General features: G+C 50.8%; 1 protein-coding gene across 4 annotated transcripts in view; it reads left to right on the top strand.

The window, feature by feature from the left end:
* Positions 1–15,137, top strand: part of DLGAP4 (DLG associated protein 4) — a 229,573-nt gene that overhangs the window by 185,279 nt on the left and 29,157 nt on the right. The window contains exon 1 of one of the 4 annotated variants that reach the window (XM_080405352.1): positions 1,033–1,288. The exons of the other annotated variants lie outside the window; for them this stretch is intronic. Coding sequence (XP_080261478.1) covers positions 1,258–1,288 — 31 coding nt within the window. The 5' untranslated portion in view covers positions 1,033–1,257. Of the gene's footprint in view, positions 1–1,032; positions 1,289–15,137 lie in introns of those variants that run through there. 4 annotated transcript variants of the gene reach the window in all.

The raw sequence follows: 15,137 nt of genomic DNA, 5'->3' as shown, positions 1-15,137 counted from the left end.
CAGACCGCCGTGCCGCGGGGCCTCTGTCCTGGGTCAGACCGCCATGCCGCAGGGCCCCTGTCCCGGGTCAGACCGCCGTGCCGCAGGGCCTCTGTCCCGGGTCAGACCGCCGTGCCGCAGGGCTCCAGCCTCACAGGGGTGTGCCCCAGCCCTGCAGCCTGGGGAGCCTCAAGCTTGGCCCAGCTGCCCCAGCTCGAGACAGGGTGATGGCGCTGGGCGCTGCTCCAGCGCAGCGGTGCCCAGGGTGCCCCCGGCACGGCACGGCTTGGGGTCCCGCAGAGCCCCCCCCACCGGGCCGCCTCGCGGGGGGGGCACCAAGCCCAGGCATCAGGCACAGCAGCGCCCGGCAAAGGGGGCGGGCTCCGCTCCCTCTCCCATCGGGGGGGCTCAGCTGGCACATCTGTCACTCGTGGGAAACACGCACCCAGGGGATCAGCCCCTTCCCCGGCGCCTTTCCCCCGTGCGTGCTCCGGCGCGGCGCGGGGCCGTCCCGCAGCAGGTGCGGACGCTGCCGGGGCAGGAACGTGGCTGGCGGGGTGTGGGTGGGGGTGTGTCTTTCAGCCAAATCCATTTTCGCCTGTGGATGAGAGACGGGGCCGTGCTGCGGGACGCGTCACCGTGGCTGCCCGCGGCCATAACAAGGAGACAAAGCTCCCGCGTGGGAGTGGGCGAGGCACCCGCTTTGTTCGGCGACGCTGGGCTCTCCCGCACAGCCCCGCTGCCCGAGCGGCAGCCACCGCCTCTGTTCCCGCCGCCCGCCCCGGGGGCTGCAGCGCGGGAGGGCGCGAGGGTCCCGCTCAGCTGACAGGCCTCCCCCTGTCGCCGCGCTGCGGGCAGCGGACCGGCGGCGGCGGGGCCAGGGGGGCGGGACACGCGCCACCGCGCCCTGCCGTGGGAGCGCCGCGGGGCGGGGCCGCGCCTGCGCGGGGCGGGGCGGGGCGGTGACGCGCGGGGCGGGGCGGGGCGGGGCGAGATTTAAGGCGCGGCCCCGCCCGCAGCGCGCAGCCGGAGCGGCGGGCGGGCGCGGTGAGTGCGGTGGCGGATCCGCGCGTCTCCTCCCTCCTCCGCCTGCGGCCGTAGGAGCAGCCGGCGCGGCCCCAGCCCGCGGCACGTCCTCTTCCTCCTCCACCTCCTTCTCCTGCCGCCGGGCACGGCCCCGTCCTCCCCTCCGCGACACCCAGACCGGGCCCGGCGCCCCCGCCCCGCGCCCCCCCCACGCGTCTCTCCGGTCCCCTCCGCCCCTCCTTTGTGTCTCCCATGGCTTTGTGTCTGGAGCTCCTCAAGCAATGTGAGTGACTGCCCGGGGCGCGGCGGGCGGGCGGGAGGCCGGGCCCTGCATGGCTCCGCGGCGGGGGTGCCGCGCCCTGCCTGCTGCTGCTGCCGCCGCCGCCGCTTGCCGGGCCCGCCGCCCCGCCGGGATCGCAGGTGGCGCTTCCGCTTCCCACGCGTGTCCCGACCCTCCGCAAGCCGAACCGCGTGGCGGGGGGGCTCCCGCTTCCTCCGCGCTCCGCTCCGGGGTGGGCTGACCCGCGGGGAGCGGTGCCTGTCCCCCCGCCGGCGCCGGGAGCTGCCCGCGGCCCCGGCCTCCCGCGGCGGGTCGGGCTGCGGCCCCGGCCGGGGCGAGAGTCCCTGAGGGCCCCGCCGGGGCTGGAGGGAGCGAGACTGGGCCTGGCTGACCGCGCGCTCTCCCGGGGCCGCTGACCCTCGCTTTTGGGGTGGCGGGCGGCCTGGCCCTCCCCTCGAGGGGAGCAGGGCATTGTCTGGGTGAGGCACAACCCTCCTGCGCCCGGCGCTGCCGAGGGGTGACATATAGCAGCGCGGTGAGTTGGTGCCTCCTGGCCAGAGCAGACTTCGAAAAGTCTCTTTTTAGCCAGGGAGTCACTGATGCTGCCTGCTGTGGAGCCCCCAGCCCTGCCGGAGGGTTTCGGCTTAATGCCCCTGCCTCGCATGCAGCCGCAGCTGTCGCTCGGGCATCGGTGTGCAGTGCTGGAGGGTGGGGATGTTACCCTTGGTTCTGAGCAGTAAGTAAACGTAGCACTTAATTTCCACTCCAGGCTTTGTTGAGATGTTCAGAAAGAAAGCTTATTTCCAGGGTGCTATTGATAGGTTTAATATTACTTATTCTGCACAGACCTTGACCCCAGGTTGTGCAGGAAATGTGTGTTTGAGATGGGAATGGAATTAGGATCTCTGAATCCTGGGCTGTAACTTGCCACTTGGGGGAGGAAAAGAAGAAAAGAGAGAAAAAAAACCCCAGCATGTGGCATCAGATCCTAAAATAAATTCCAATCATGTGGGATGATAACAAGCCACATTGCCAAGTCGTGTAAATTAGCAGACTTGACTCCAGAGGGTCCAGATTACTTAGCTGGTAATTGCTTTTCCAATGGGAGTTTGGTGCTATGAAGTTAGGCATTCTTGAACGTGTGGAGAGAAGTAAGCCTAACTAGCCATCAGACCTAGCCTACTTGTCTTTCAGATTAAGATAACTTGTGTGTGCATACTCTGCAGTGGTACCCAGGTATTTGGAAGAAGGCTGTGTGCAGAATTTGTCTGACCTGTTGCAGTCATGGATGACCTAAAAGCAAGCTCACTTTAAGGTGCAAGTGCCAAATCGCTCCATGCTGTTTTGGCATCTATAGCATCTTCTATTCTGCTTCTGTAGTGGCAGTGTAAGAGTTTTTGGTGTAGCCAAGGGCCCCAAGATCTGTGATCTGGCCCTTGAGGTGCTGGGGTGTAACTACTATGCAGCGTGCCAGTTTTGAAAGGACAAGGCCACCCTGTGCAGCTTCTGTCAGTTCCTTGTCAGCAAAGGTGGTGATGGAAGAACTTGATTTCTATTACATGTGGATTGGCTGTCTGGAGAATACTGAGAATACAGTGGGATGTGGTAAAGCACAGAGCTCTCAGAGGCCAACAGGTACCTTTGTGGAACTTGATCAGCTGTAGCTGGTGTCCCAGCCCTCTAGCTGATGGGGCAGACATGGTCAGCTGCTGGGGAGAGCTTGTGTTTAGCTTTGCAGCTGTGTGTGAGTCAGTAGTTGGATGCTCGGTTGCTTCATCTGTGCATGCAGTTTAGATTTGTGGACACTTCTGACTACTTAGCTTAAGGTTATTCATCTGCTGCTCCAGCCTAATGTGTAATGCATGAGAGACCTGCTGATTCGTGAGCTCATTCTTAGCTGTACATGCTGCCAGAGCAATATAATTCAAAAAGCTTTTAATGGATAACTAATAACTGCCAGGCACTTACAAATAACTGTATGTCAGTTCTCGTCTCCCATGTAGTTCTTCCTGTTGTTTGAGTCTGGACTCAAGTAGTTTGGAGTGAACTATTCAATGGACCCTGTAAAAGTCACTCTGTGACACTTGTATTTTCCTACTAATGCACGATGTGCTTACCTGCAGAAGTAAGGCTGCAAAGCTGTGCTGCAGCAAGGCTTCTTTCTGTCTCCTCAGCTGATACTTTTGTTCTGTGCAACCTGCGCAACACCCTCAAATATTTTTTAATGGATTGGGGAGGCATAATTGGATTCAGCGCAGTGCAAGTTACAGTAACATATGTGAGCTGGAAGGATTAAGGCTGTGCAGGCGGGTGGCCTTGTTCAAGAAAAATCCACTCTAATTTCTGCAGTGAAAAGTTGTCAGTGTGTTTCCTATCAGAGCAGATTTAAAAAGGGAGGGGAGGAATACTAAGTATGATTGCTGTTTGCTTTGAAAGGCAATTAGAGTTCAGGCTGTCACATAAAAGTTCTGTGAAGGCTATAGCTGGGCTTGGGGATGAGAATGGTGAACTCGGGTCCCTCCAGAAAAGCTCACAAAAGAATGAGTTTATCCTTCCCTTCTAACCTGGTCTCCATGCCAGCCTGCCACCTGGAGAGAGGGAGAAGTGGGGGACAGAATGACACCAGGCTGTTTGACATAAGCTGCCTTTAAACAAGTGGAAGTTAAACCATTTGCAGATGGGCTAGTTAATGAGGAGAGTGAAAAACTTGTCTGCTTCAATTTATCTTGCAAAAGTAATGAATTGCTGGCTCTTTGGTGCAGATGGGTGTACTAAGGCAGCCGTGTATCCCCTGGAGAAGCAGTGGGCAAGAGGAACCAGCAGCCCCACAGCTGAAGTCCTGACCTAGGCCTTAGCCCTGTGCTTCACTTCTCTGAGCTGCCAGGGTATGAAAGGCACCATTTCAAAAGCATTTGCAATTTCCATTGAAAACAGTGAGAGATAAGTGCTCTGATACATCTGCCCATGTGAGTATGGTCTCCAATTTTATGGGCAGCATAAGGTAGGGCAGTACCAGCAGTGTGGGCTGCTAGCCTGTGATCAAGGGTAGGTGACAAGCAGTCCTGGGGGAAGTAATGGTCCCCATTGGGACCAGAGACTTTTCAATTTCTGTAGAGGACAGCTGTGTATTATGCGCTGCCAGGCATCTGAATTTCCTTGCAGCATTTAAATACTGTGAAGGAAGACAGCTGAGTTCTGATTCTCTCCTACTTCCCCCTGGGGTTCTTGGTGGTGGGCTTGGCGCTGTGAAATGGCCAGTAAAGGCACAGAGGGGCACACAGACCTACTAGGATGCGATAGGTTGTCCAGTAGCGGTGTGTGAGTACTGCAGCCTGCCTGCTGCGGCTTCATCTTGACAGACCCTGCACACAGGAACTTGGTTATCCTCACTGCTGTATGTGGTCTCTGGGGGCTAAGTTATTCAGCTCTTCTGGCAACACCAGGAAAATGGAGAGTCTCTTTAAAAGGGACTCACCTGAGACAGGCTGTAGCTTGCTGCATCAAGACAGTAGTGCTCAAAGTGAAACGGTGTAAAGATGCATGAATTTTAAACATGAGCCCTAGTGTTTAAACACATCAAGGACACGCTGACAGTCAGTCTTGTTTATCTTATTTAGTACTCTTCATTAAGACATCAGGTTTCACTGCAATGATCTTTTCTTCTGAAGCTCGTTCTAAGAGATCAAAGCTTAAGCTACTGTGTCTCCAGTTTGAAGGTGGCCAAGAAACTTCAGTGGTGAATGTTTCAAAGGTAAATTCTTACTTGTACTGCAAGTCTGTCAGAGCTGGAATTAAAACAGATTAGAAATTGCATATGCCTTTCTACTGACGTGCTGTCGTAGTACAAGGTGATATTTGATGAAAGCTGAAAGGTAGGTAAGAGTTGATAAAAGGGATTTTTTTAATTGCAAGTTGTTGTAAGATTAGTCAAATTTCTAAGAACTATTTGCCTTGTTTTTTTATACTCTGGGAGTGGTTGAGGAACTAACTGAAGAGAGCCCCAGCAGGGCATTTGCTGTGCTCGAGAGGGATCTCCAAGCTTCAATTTTTCTACCCAGGGTAAGATCTACAGCTTAAAGTTGAAATTTGGCTTTATGCATGAGAAAACTATCTGTGTCTGAAGCTAGAGAAAGTGTCCCAAAGGCTACTGTGGAGTTGTCTCCAAGTATGAAAGTCCTTGTTAGGAGCCATGCCACTGCCTGCTTGGCTGCCAGATTACTCAGTGTTGCTCTTGTGGAGAACAGCGTGTGTCAGGGTAACTCATGAGCCAGCATACTATTGCAGAACTGTTCTCCCTTGCCTCTTGTAAGGTCACTTGAGTAACTTTTGTTGGGAAGACTTCTCTTCCTTGTTTAAACCCTCAGGCTTTTCTGAGTCTCTCAGCTTGGCCCAAACATGGGGTCCTGAGTCATGACACTTTTGTCCAGGAACTCTTCCAGGTTTTGGTGCGCTCTATTGAATGGCTACCAGTGCTTTCTTGTCTGACCTGCTGCTCCAGCAGCAGACCCAGGCTGGGAATTTTGGCCTCTTGGTGCTGCTACTCTGAGCAAAACAAGCTCCCTGGCAATGCGGAGCTGGTGTAATGCCCAGCCTTGTACAGTGTGGACTGGGACTTTCCAAGGGAAAAGGTGGTTTTAGGGAGATAGATACTATTAGAATAGACCTTAGAACTTTTCCCAGTGTCTGAACAGCTGCTTATTCTTATACCCTGGAAGTAAAAGGGTGCCGGACAGTGCTTGCACCTCCTGAGCTTTGGTCCTGGATAAAGTAGCTGCTTTGAGTCAAAACCTTGAGTTTGTGACCCTCAAGTTTGCAGTGTGCCAGGAGCAAGGTACTTGAGCAGGGAAATCCTGGATGCTGGTAAGCGGAGATCTGCTTACTAGCAGCCTGTTGCCTTGGCCACGGCACTGCTGCTGTTGGCCTTTGCACTTGGCACCAGGCTCCGATGTCTACAGCTCACTGTCACCCTGCAATCTTCTAGGGCATTCTGGAGGCGGCCACTGCTAATAGTGGTATTATGCTGCACATTAGCTTTTATCGCCGCTCTGTTAACGTGCTTACTGGAGATGAGTGCTGCAGAATGCTCCGGGTTGTGAAGGGGAGGCTGCCAAAGCAGGCTCTTACAGCCCTGCTCTCACTGGAGTCGTTCTTGCTCGAGTCCAATACTGAATCGGGCGGACAGGGGGAAATCATCATGTCATGGAAGGGAAGCATAAAGCTCGTACGGGTAGCTGTCGTCATTCGTCTTGCCTGTGTAACTACCGGTGCAGACACTGTTCCCAGTTGGCTGCGCCCGTCGCACATGGCCATGGGCGCACTTGTCGGTGACAGGCCTGTGCCCCCTCCAACCCGCAGTGGCTGGCAGTGCCCAGCTTGGGCTGTTCGTTTGTGTGGTGCTTCAGGGGGACAGTGTCTGTGTGGCAGCAGGGCTGAGCAGACCTGCAAGCAGTGCGTTTGGAGCCCGGGCTCCTAAGCAGGCGGGCGCCGGGCGTGCCTGGGGCTGGTGTGAGGGGCTCCAAGCGGGTTACGCTCTCATGGCTGTGTAACTGACGGATTGCGCTGCTCCGGCGGCCCCAGCGGGAGTCCGCGGGACACCTTGGTGGTGCTGCCGATGCTGCGTGGCTCCAGCACCGCGGCCGTGCCCCCGGGCAGCGCGGGCCGGAGGTGGCCGCAGCCCCCCGGGTCGCGCCGCCCGCGCTTTGCGGCCGCCGCTCTTTGCAGCAGGCCGTAGGGCGAGGTAGGCGCGCGGCCGGGCCGCGCTGCCGCCAGGGCCGGGGGCGCTGATGCGGAGCCGCCCCGGCCTCCCGCCCTTGCCGCTCTGGTCTGGTTGCTGAGGGGGAGCGCTGAGCCCGCCGGTGCGGTGCGAGGCGGGGGCTCCCGACCGGCGACAGCCTCTCGCCGGCTGTGGCCGCCCTCTTGCCGCGGAGCGGGGCCGGTGCCCCGGTGAGTCACCACCGTCAGGTGCGGGGGGGGGCTGTGCTCCTCGCCGACTCTCTGCGGAGGCGGCTGGGCGGGAAGGGGAGCGAGGTGGAGCCCTCCCTGACCCGTCACCTCGGGCGTTCACTACCGGCAGGCTTCCAGAGCCGTGTGGGAGCGCCTCCGGCCGCCCCCCGCAGGCGCGGCCCTGTCCCACGGCAGGGCCCGGCCGCCCCCCGCAGCCGGGGAGGCGCTTGTCGCGGTGGCAGAGCAAAACACAGCTCAGGCTAATGAGGCCGCCTCGAATCAAAGGACAGAACTGGGCCAGCCGTTGAGGCTGCTGGTGTTGTGACAGCAGTAGACTTTAAAGCACTGTCTGCTTTCTTCTGGCACTGCTGTTTGTGCACTTACCTTTGATTTATGTTTTTCAAGGGCTCAGAATATCTTGGGTGCTGGGGGAGGCAGCTCTAAAAATAACTACAGGCTGGTTATTTCCACAGTTGTCATTTCTGAATCTCTTGGGTTTCTTTCCCTTCTGTAGCTAATGGCTTTTTCTAGTGCTGCAAGGCCTCATGGTTCACACAGAAAATCATGTTTTCTGCTCTCTTCTAGTTCTTGCTCTGTTAGAAAACATGCTTTGAGTATGGGTGGTGTTATGTGTTCAGACACATGAACTTATTCACCCTTATTCAGAAGCTATCAGGAGCACTGAGGTCAGAACAAAGTAAAGAATGAACTAAAACGTTTTCAAAGAGTAGAACTCTAGCTTGTGAAAGTCAGAGGTGCTGCTCAGGTGCTGTTCTGCAGACAAAAGTGTGCAGGAATGTGTGCATCTGCTGTTTGAACCAGCTGTGTTCACAGGTGACAGTGGCTTGAGGAGCCCTGTTGTCCCACTTCTCAGAAGTGTGCCACAGGATGGCTTGTTTTTAATGGCTGGGTGAATCCTAGCAGGAGCCCTAGTCGTTGTTAATGCCTTAACTCAAGGCCTGCTGTTCCATGTGAAGTAACTTTACCAGACTGAGGTAGGAGCTATTAAAAGTGCAGTGTACAAAGAATCTCACTCGGATGGATTATGCTTGAGAACTGGTTATGCTGCAGTTGTTGAGGGTACCTGTTAAATCTGTTTTATGCTAATTCTTATGGTGTGATGCTTTTCAGCATTTTTTAAGCTGGCTCAATTAGTTTTAGCCAGCTGTGCCCCTTATCACAAAACAGCTGCTAACCTGATTACTGCCCAGCCTCCACACACCATGAGCTTGCCTGTACTAGGGACCTATGCGCTCTGTTTCCCCTGCCAAGAGTGGTGTGCCTCTCTTCCCATCAAGTCGCAGGAGAGGAACAGAATAGAGGTCTGCTCACTGCAGGTCTGGGGAGCAGTGTTACCCTGGAAGGTTTGACCATCAGTCATGAGCGTGTTCAGTGACGCTGTGCTGGGTGCAGCTCTTCTCACTACAAGTGGCCTGACTTCATGCTGTAGCTTACACCTTCAAGCTTGCTTTCTTGGAAAGTATAGCCTTAGCTTCTTCATGGACTGCTGCAGCTTTTAGACTTGCTTGAGAAAAGAAAAATGCTGTAAATGTAGCTAGTATTTAGTGAGCTGAATCTGTAGACAAAGTAGAGATGCCCCAGGCTTAAAGCCTGATTGCAGTGCACTCTAAACACCTGCTTTATCCTGCAGACTTCCTACTAGATTTGTGTTGCTCCTGGCCACTCTGGAGCAGTACAGCAGTAGTGTTATCTCTGGGACTACAGCAAGTGCTTCTTGATTAACATGCGCTGTAGGGTGGAAATTGGTCAGGGAGTCAGATTTGGATTAACATGACCCCAACAGCACTGTAACAATTTAGCTTATGCTAGCAGAGATTGCTCCTGTATGTCTGTTATTGATGTGGAGATTCAAAACAAGATAATATATATAATCTGGAGGGTCCAGACCTTGTTCATACCGCCTATTTCAAATCCTGAATGTGCTTCTTCCTTGATGGTGAAGTCTTAGCTGGCATGAGTGACTATGGATTTAGTGACTGGCCTTGGGTTGGCTTATTTTGTGCTTTCCCCTTAGACACACATGCATGCTAATTGTAGCCAGTTGAAAGGCACTTGGGAGGCTTTGCTTGAGCAAGACAGGCCAAGAAGCCTCCTAAGCATGTGGGCAGGCTACAGTGGAATAGAGAACTTGATGTGAGAGGAGAGGGAAAATGATCTGTCTGATCCAGGCTGTGCTCAGTGTTTAGAGCTGGGAAAGCAGCTGATGATATTGTGGGTTTTCCCATCTAGAAGGGTGGGTTTTTTACGCTTGGCCATGGTTTGGGGGTTTTAGGTTCACCTGGCAAGCTAAAAGCAAGGTTTTTATTATTGGAATTATGTACTTGCTATAACAGCTTCTCCTATTTCTGTCAATTACTATGGTTCTGACTACAAAAGGGCTTTCTTGTTCTAATTGGCCGCCTCCTATTTGGATTCATTTGTGTTGCTGTGTTGCCATGGAGACAGTCATGATGTCACAAGCTGTGGCATCACTGAAAAGTGGCTGGGAGGCAGTTGTTAATATTCCCCATCACCTCATCCACCCCAGTAATCAATAGCTCCAAGAAAAAAACAGAATGGCTCAATAAGTTTCAGGGAAGATACAGAGCTTTTAAATGGGCCTGAATTACAGCTGTGATTTTAAGGCTGCTGCTTAGTAGCAATGGTGGAAGAGGTGCAATATAACCACTTTCTCGAAACTGTTGCTGTATCTGTTGTTGAGTTTACTTCAAATGTGGCAAGAGGCCCAAAACCTCTGGCTGTTGCGATGCTGCTTCACTTGAGCCCTGTTAACATTTATGATGCTAAAAACCCAAGTACTTGTTAGGCCTCATTCCATTCACAGTGTGGAAGGGCTTCTTGTGACTGGGTAAGAGGTGTACTGAGCTTGGCCAGCTAGCATTAACATCAGTCAGAAAAGCTGATGTACCACCAGGGTGGCATTTTGAGGAACTTTTTGGGGTCTCTTGCCTTTCCAATGCTTCTGAAACAGCTGTTTCCACTGTGGGAATACTTAGGCACATAATGGGGTAGCTGGGCTGCTGAGAGCTATGTGAAATCATGAAAGCCAACAGTTTTTGACTTGTACAGCTTCATGTATGAGCTCAGTGGATATGGTAACATAGCAGAGAACTGGGCTGCTTTCATGGTTTTGTTCTGTTCTTTGCCAAAATGCTGGGAATTTTCTTGTTATTTCCTAAAATGCCATGACTGGCCACTGTAAAGACCATGTGAGGATGTGTTGTATTCTGCTCTGTAACAATCTCTTCCATGTGTTTGTCCTCAGCTTTACCTGTTTCCTCATAAGGGGTCTGGTTGAGAGCGTGGCACAGTGTACTTGATACTGTGCCTTGAGCTGTAACAGCCTACTCAAATATTAACTAATCTCCTCCTGATTAATGGGAGGCAGGGTGATCTTCAGTGCCTGACCTGGCAATCGGGTAGCAAATGCTTTACAGTTATCTGTCATTTTTCATAAAGGGGCTTTGTCATAACTGTCACAGAAGCATGTTAGCTGTAATGTTTCTGTTTGTATTCTCCTGATACTACGGAGGAGCCTTGCAGGTTTTCCCTCTGTGTAGGGTTATCTGAAGCTCTGGGGTGAGATGAGGGTGCTCTCGTACTGCCGGGTGCTGGCCTGTGCTGCTCTCAGCAGGACCCTGTGCACTGCGCTGGCAGAGTTTGGCTTGGGCTGCTCTGAGTTGTAATCTATTGCGCCTGGCACTTGCTTGGCAAGCACAATAGTACATCTTCTCCCTTCTGCTTTGCTTGTTTTAAGCAGCCTTGTATTCAGACAAAAGGGATAAAATCTCGTAACATGGAAGCTGAAACAGGTTGATTTTTTTCAGTGCGAGAGAAATTTCTGGCTCCTTTCCTGAAAGGATCAAAACTGTTTACCAGCAGTTTCGCTGACAGACTCCTCTTCTTTTTCTAATTTATCTTCTGAATTGCTGGGTTTTAAAGACGAAAGGCTAGAGCAGCTCATAGCATGAAGACAAAGTGTTTTTCACCTTGTCTGTTCCCTTGGAACCCTTGATAAGTGTCCTGTTTAGGGGAAAAATGTGACTGCAAGGCCAGTTGCATTTGTTCATATTAATTCGTAGTGCTATTGATCTTAAAATAGGTAGCTGTCTGGCCAAAGATACCAAAACCTGCTTTTTAACCAACGTTGGTTTAAAAACTGTAAAGGGTAGAAAATGTCTTAGTTCTCTCCTGACACTGGTCACCTTCATCCTGACTGCTACAAGAGCTGTGGAGCAACCCACACCAAGGCTACTTGACTCTAAGGCTTCTAGCACTGTAGTGACTATAGAGGAGAAAATGAATTAGAGGTGTAAGACTGAAATTGTTTAGGACAACAAACCACGCATGACTTGTAGATTAAAGTTTAGCTATATTTTTAGCATGCCTTCAGTTTTCACTGCATGTGGAAAACTACCTCATCTATGGGATGGAAAAGGTGAAGTTTCCTTTAATACAGCAAAACAGCTAATTTCAAAGTATTTGAAGTTTTCTATTAAAGGCTATGAATAGATTCTTTCCTAGAAGGAAACTAGTCCTTGTGTCCCTACTCATGAGCTTATCTAAACACAGTTAACCCCAACAAATTCCTCTACTACATGAGCAAGTTTCTGTGAAATGGCTTGTTCTTTCAGAATGAGACTCTGCACAGAATTCTTTATCCCCAAACCTGTTTGTGCCCTAAGGGGTTCACTGAAGATAATTCTGTGGATGAGTTGGTGATCTGATATCGTCAGTTGCTCTATTCTTATGCCAGTGATTACTTTTGGCAGACCTGAATGCCAAGTGTACATCAGATAATCTGACCCCATATAATCTCTACTTGTAGGTTCTGAATAATCCATTATATACCATAATTTTGTTAGAAGATGCTGTGTAGGCTGCTTTTGTACCCCAACTTTCAAAAATATGAAGAACCTGACTGAATTAATGATTCTCTCTGGGGGAGCCTGGAAGCTTGTCTCCTTTCCCTGTTGCTTTTAGCACATAACTGGCCGTTGAGGAACAGTCATCCAGCTCTGAAATGGGCTGAACAGGAACAGCTCCCATGAGTAAACAAATCTCTGGGCATGGCTTGCTTTCTGCTTGGTTCTTCTGTGGCTGCTGCTACAAAACCAAAGGAAAACTAGGTCAGTGTTGTGCTGCTTTGGGGAGCAGGAGGTCAACAGGAGAGGCAGAGACCCCCTCTTCTGTCACAGCAAATGCCAGTGCAGCAGGTGTCCTTGCTCCTGGTCTGCAGCCTCTTACCTGCTTCTGCTGGCAGGGCTACACTGACCGCCTTGGACTTCATTGCAGATGCTTTAACCTTGCAATTGCATTGTATGATATCCTCTTCCCCCATGCCAACCCTGTCCCTCAGTACTTGTAGGTTTCTTGGATCCCTCAGGCTGGCTTGGCTGGCGTCTATAATGATACACTTGCAGAAGGAAAAACTGAGGTGCTAGCCAAGGTAGACTGGCTATTTGAGCATGGGAACAGAAACATAAAATCTAATACCCTGCAAATTAATGTGTTTTCCTACTGAGTTCTCTGAAATTTAGACATAAGGACACATACCTGATTCAAATAAGTTTTAAAAGATATTTTTGTAGAAGGTGGTCATCTACAGGATGGTAAGCTGTATCAAAACTTAAAAGGGAAGAGTGAGTGGGCACTGACAATTTGTGCAGAATAACTCTGTAAAATGTATCTGAGATGTTAAAGGAAATTACATTCCTGCCTGAAAGATAAGGTAGTGAAAATTGCTGTGGGTTTGTCTGGGCATCTTTCTAGTGCTGAGACTTCAGGCATCCTTTTAGCAGCTGGTTAAGGGTTGTGACACCAAGTGCTTGTTCAGATTGTAAGTTAACAGATTGCATGCTGGAAGCCAGGACCTGGACATGAAAATCAAGTTGTCTTGTGTGATCTCTGATAAAGACTTTGAAACGAGAGCTGCCTGATCCTGTAGCAGCAATGGCCATGTATACTTGTTCAAAGGTAAACAGAGTTCCTGCAAACATCACCCAGAGATGGAGGTTAACGAAACACCAATTTGTGCTCAAAGCAAACTTACAGAGAAAAGTAGATAATGCAGAGCTGGCAGGTGCTCTTAAGTAGATGACTAAAAGTGAAGTTACTTGATGTCTGGAAGCCTCAGGTTCCCACTTAGCTAAGCTGCTGTGCTTCAGAATGATCAAGTAAGGACTTTTTTTTTTTTCTTGGTGTCTCTTCACAGTAACTGCTGGTCAGTGAATGGCAAAAGATGAGTCCTTTCCTTTGCTAAAATGTGTTTGCTCTTTGTCTTGTCCTTCTTTTCTAACCCCTCAGCAGAAGGAAAATACCTTAGTGAACCAAGGTCTGTGCTTGCCTGGACTCCTTACACTCCTGTTGAGCCCTGCTTACTAATGTGTTATGTGCAGGGTGAACATAAAGGGGACAATGGTGGCAGCTGGCTGCTTTCAGTCTTAAAGATCTCCTTGTCTAGCCAGTAGTGACACACTTCAAGGATACGAATCACTTCTGTGTCAGTGGTATTTGCATATTTTGGGCAGTTTTACTGCACTGTGGTTTGTGCAACACTGAGAAACTTTAAAGATAGAAGGGAAGCATAGCTGGGTAGCAGTCAGATGCATCTCTTGATCTGAACTCCTGGTGCTGAAAACTGAATTGTAAAAGTTTCATTTCAATGGTGTTAAGACTGGCTGGTGCTTAGTGCTGTTTGTAGGATTGCAGGAAGCTTGTGAATAGCTAGTAGGCTTGAAAACCTGCACACCTGGCCACAGAGGCAGTGTAGCCTCCTGCAGTAAGTGTGCTCAGAAGCCACAACTTGTGCTTAAGCCCTTGCCCAGGTTTTCCAAGTTCTTTGAGGTTTTCATAGAGTGAATGTGTGCAGGAGGTCTGTGCTGGTTTAAGAAATACCTGTGCATGCTCTGCTGTGACGTGGGCAGGCCTATGGTGACATATTCTGTCTGCTCTCTCCACACACTTGGCTTCAAGTTACTAACAGCCTTTCTTATTTAAAAGGTGCAGCGGATGGTGTTCTGTTGGCTGGTTGTACTGAGGCTCTCTGAGCCTGTTCACCCGTACCACAGCTGATTCATGCCAAACTTGCCATGCCTCTTGATTGAGTGTGGCTGCTTACGGCTGCCTTGTCTTGTGTAACACGTCAAGGTCCAGTGAGCAGGGTCGGTAGGCTGCCAGTGGAGTGTCTGTTGCTGGGAAGCACTGACTGCAGTTCTTGGCTCTTTCGATTGATCCTTTGGTTGCTGTTTTCCTGTGTCTCTAAGTGGTGAAGATAAGAGCTAGGGTTTTTGTAGAGCTGCAATCATAAATGTAGGCAGGAAATAGTTCAGCACTATCTGCTGAAGGAGGAACTTTGCATGTTCTGTCATGGAACAACTCCAGTCTCTGCACGGTTTCTGCATGTTCCAGTATCTAAAACCTAAAGATAAGAGTTCCTTTTTCCTCTTACAGGTGAGATTTATGGATAAATTTCTTAGCTGGCTTTATGGTGAAGTGTCATTGATAAAAGAAGCAAGTTAATTTTCTTAGTAAGGAGTTTCTGCTTAGGTGGTCTAATTTTTCTAGTATTGATAAATACTTTCAGAAAGCAGGGTGATTAACAACACATCTGAATTGGTACTTGATAGTCTTTTAGGTACCAGAGCATGAAGATCTGGGCCACTGTTCTCAAGATACTGAAAATTACTAAGTTCGGGTGTTGTGATTCCAGCTCATGTGCTCCTTAGAGTGCAGTTGCTTAACTGTGTGTGTTGAGGTTGTATTTCTTGCCTTGAGAGGCAGCAGATGTTTGTTGTTCACCTTGTGAGGCTGCACTGTTCTCTGCAGCACTTGCTAGCAGCAAGTGGAACAGGGATGGGAAGGGGGACAGCTGGCTTGTCCTAATTAT

The sequence above is a fragment of the Falco punctatus genome (genome assembly GCF_963210335.1).
Source record: "Falco punctatus genome assembly, chromosome: 10".
Taxonomy (NCBI): Eukaryota; Metazoa; Chordata; class Aves; order Falconiformes; family Falconidae; genus Falco; species Falco punctatus.
This window is presented reverse-complemented; position numbering and strand designations above follow the sequence as displayed.